Genomic DNA, 2625 nt, shown 5'->3' on the forward strand with positions numbered 1-2625 from the left:
GCTAGATTTACTCAAGGTAGTTACAGATCTTGGTCTATTACTGGTTTCAGAGGCTTCAACATCTTCCATAACATTTGTCACAACAGGATAATCTTTATACATGTCAACATTAGGTTCAACACTGATGAGATGGAGATACAGACTAGTCATAGATTGGGGTTTCTTTACTACAATAAGGGGTTCAGGAGAATTTATATTTCTAGAAGTTATGGAAGGAGAGGAAGAGGTACTTACTTTAGAGGGCTTGCCTTTCGTTGAAGAAGAAGTTCTAGCCTTTCTCATAGGAGTTGCATGGACAAGAACTATCAAGAGGGGAACCACATCAGTAATGACATCATAGAGATCTATCTCATCACCAATATTTTTAGGGTTTGATTGCTCTTTGGAGTGCTTGCTCGGAGTGAAGACAGAAGGTTGAGACATTTTGGAGGTTTTCAGTATGGAATGTAGAGAGAAGATGAAAAGACGAGAGTGTCTGAGAGCAAGGTTGAGAGAGAGAATGCAGGAGGTAGCGTGAGAGTGGCTAGGGTGTAGCGTTGGAAAAATAAGGAAAAGTTGTAATGATAGTCCTTGAGTTTTGTGCACCATTAAGTGGAGGGAAGAGAAAATTTGATTTCCATATCTCCACTTCACTAATTGCTATAATTCTTCAAGCATGCAAATGCCCATTTCACCCTTTAATTTTTTAAACTGATTTGCATCTAAAGCTTTAGTAAAAATATATGTCAGTTGCTTCTCAGTGGTTACATGCTTAAGAGTGAAAATTTTGTCTTCCACCAGATCCCTAATGAAGTGATGATGGATATCAATATGCTTAATTCCGCTGTGCTGAATATGGTTCTTGGAAATGTTAATAGCACTTAGGTTGTCACAATACAATGTCATGACATCTTGCTGGATATTGTATTCTTTTAACATTTGTTTCATCCAAATTAATTGAAAGCAACTACTTCCTACTGCAATATATTCAGCCTCAGTCGTAGATAAGGACACGCTATTTTACTTCTTACTGAATCAAGATATAAGATTATTTCCCAAGAAGAAACATCCTCCAGAAGTTCTCTTTCTATCATCAACACTGCCTGCCTAATATGCATCATAGTATCCTGTAAGCAGGGAGTTTGCATTATGAGAAAACAACATTCCATAGTAACTAGTTCCATTGATGTACTTTAGGATCCTTTTCACTTGAGTAATATGACTCATTTTGGGTTCAGACTGATATCTATCATAAACTCCTACAACAAATATAATGTCAGGCATGCTAGATGTAAGATACAACAGACTACCAATCATACTCCTATATAGAATTTGATCCATATTTACACCTTTTTCATCTTTAGTCAGTTTCAAGTGAGTTGGTGCATGTTTCCTTTGATGACTAGCATTTTCCATCCCAAACTTCTTCAATATACTCTTAGCATACTTGCTTTGAGAGATGAAGATAATGTCATCCATTTGTTTGACTTGGAGCCCAAGAAAGTATGCCAGTTCTCCAATAAGACTCATTTCAAATTCAGATTGCATCTGCCTGACAAAATGTTGTACCATCTGGTTTGACATCCCTCCAAACATAATGTCATCAACATATATTTGAGCTATCATGAGTTTACCATGTTCTTCTTTAACAAACAATGTCTTGTCTGTTCCTCATTTCCCGTATCCATTGTTAACAAGGTACTCAATGAGCCTTTCATACCAGGCCCTAGGTGTTTGCTTTAATCCATGGAGAGCTTTCCTTAGTTTGTAAACATGATCTAGAAAGTTGGGATATATGAACCCCTTGGGTTGTTCAACATAGACTTCTTCATGCAAGTACCCGTTTAAGAAGGCACTTTTCACATCCATTTGAAATAGCTTGAACTTAAGTAAACAAGCCACTCCTAACAGTAGTCTTATTGACTCAAGCCGAGCAACATGGGAAAATGTCTTATAAAAATCAACCCCTTCAATTTGAGTGTATCCTTGAGTAACAAGTCTAGCCTTGTTTCTGATTACAATCCCTTTTTCATCCGATTTGTTGTTGTAGATCCATTTTGTGCCAATAACATTCATTCCCTTGGGCCTAGGGACTAAGTCCCATACCTCATTTCTTATAAACTGACCTAATTCTTCTTGCATAGCATTGATAAAAAATTCATCAATCAAGACTTCCTTCACATTTTTAGGTTCAAACTTAGAGACAAATCAAGCATTTGAAATCACATCTCTAGATCTAGTGGTGACCCCTTCATTAAGGTTTCCAATAATGAGAACTGTTGGATGAGATTTATGAATTCTGATGGAGGGACCTTTGTTAACTTGGTGGTTGTCTGGTTCAATGCCTCCCGATTCACTATCTGACTCAATAACTTCCTCATTTTTAGATGTGTCAATCTGCTGAGATGATGTTCCAACATATTCCTTAACATCAGTCCCTTTTTCTAAGATATTATCATCCATTATAACATTGATGGATTCCATCTTGACTTTGGTTCTGGAATTAAAAACTCTATAGCTATTTGTAGAGTATCCCAAAAATATTCCTTCATGACTCTTGGGATCCATATTTCTTCTTTGTTCACGGTCAACCAGAATGTAGCATTTGCTTCCAAATACATGAAAGTATTTAACAGTGGGCTTCCT

The 2625-nt window shown here is 36.8% G+C and overlaps 1 protein-coding gene across 1 annotated transcript; it reads right to left on the minus strand.

The window, feature by feature from the left end:
- Positions 1-1086: 1086 nt before the first annotated feature.
- LOC127131142 (uncharacterized mitochondrial protein AtMg00810-like) lies at positions 1087-1605 on the minus strand. The gene has a single exon (XM_051060080.1). The coding sequence runs from the start codon at positions 1603-1605 to the stop codon at positions 1087-1089; it is 519 nt and encodes a 172-aa protein (XP_050916037.1).
- Between the last annotated feature and the right edge of the window lie 1020 nt (positions 1606-2625).

The sequence above is a fragment of the Lathyrus oleraceus genome, chromosome 3, assembly GCF_024323335.1.
Source record: "Lathyrus oleraceus cultivar Zhongwan6 chromosome 3, CAAS_Psat_ZW6_1.0, whole genome shotgun sequence".
NCBI classification, from domain to species: Eukaryota; Viridiplantae; Streptophyta; class Magnoliopsida; order Fabales; family Fabaceae; genus Lathyrus; species Lathyrus oleraceus.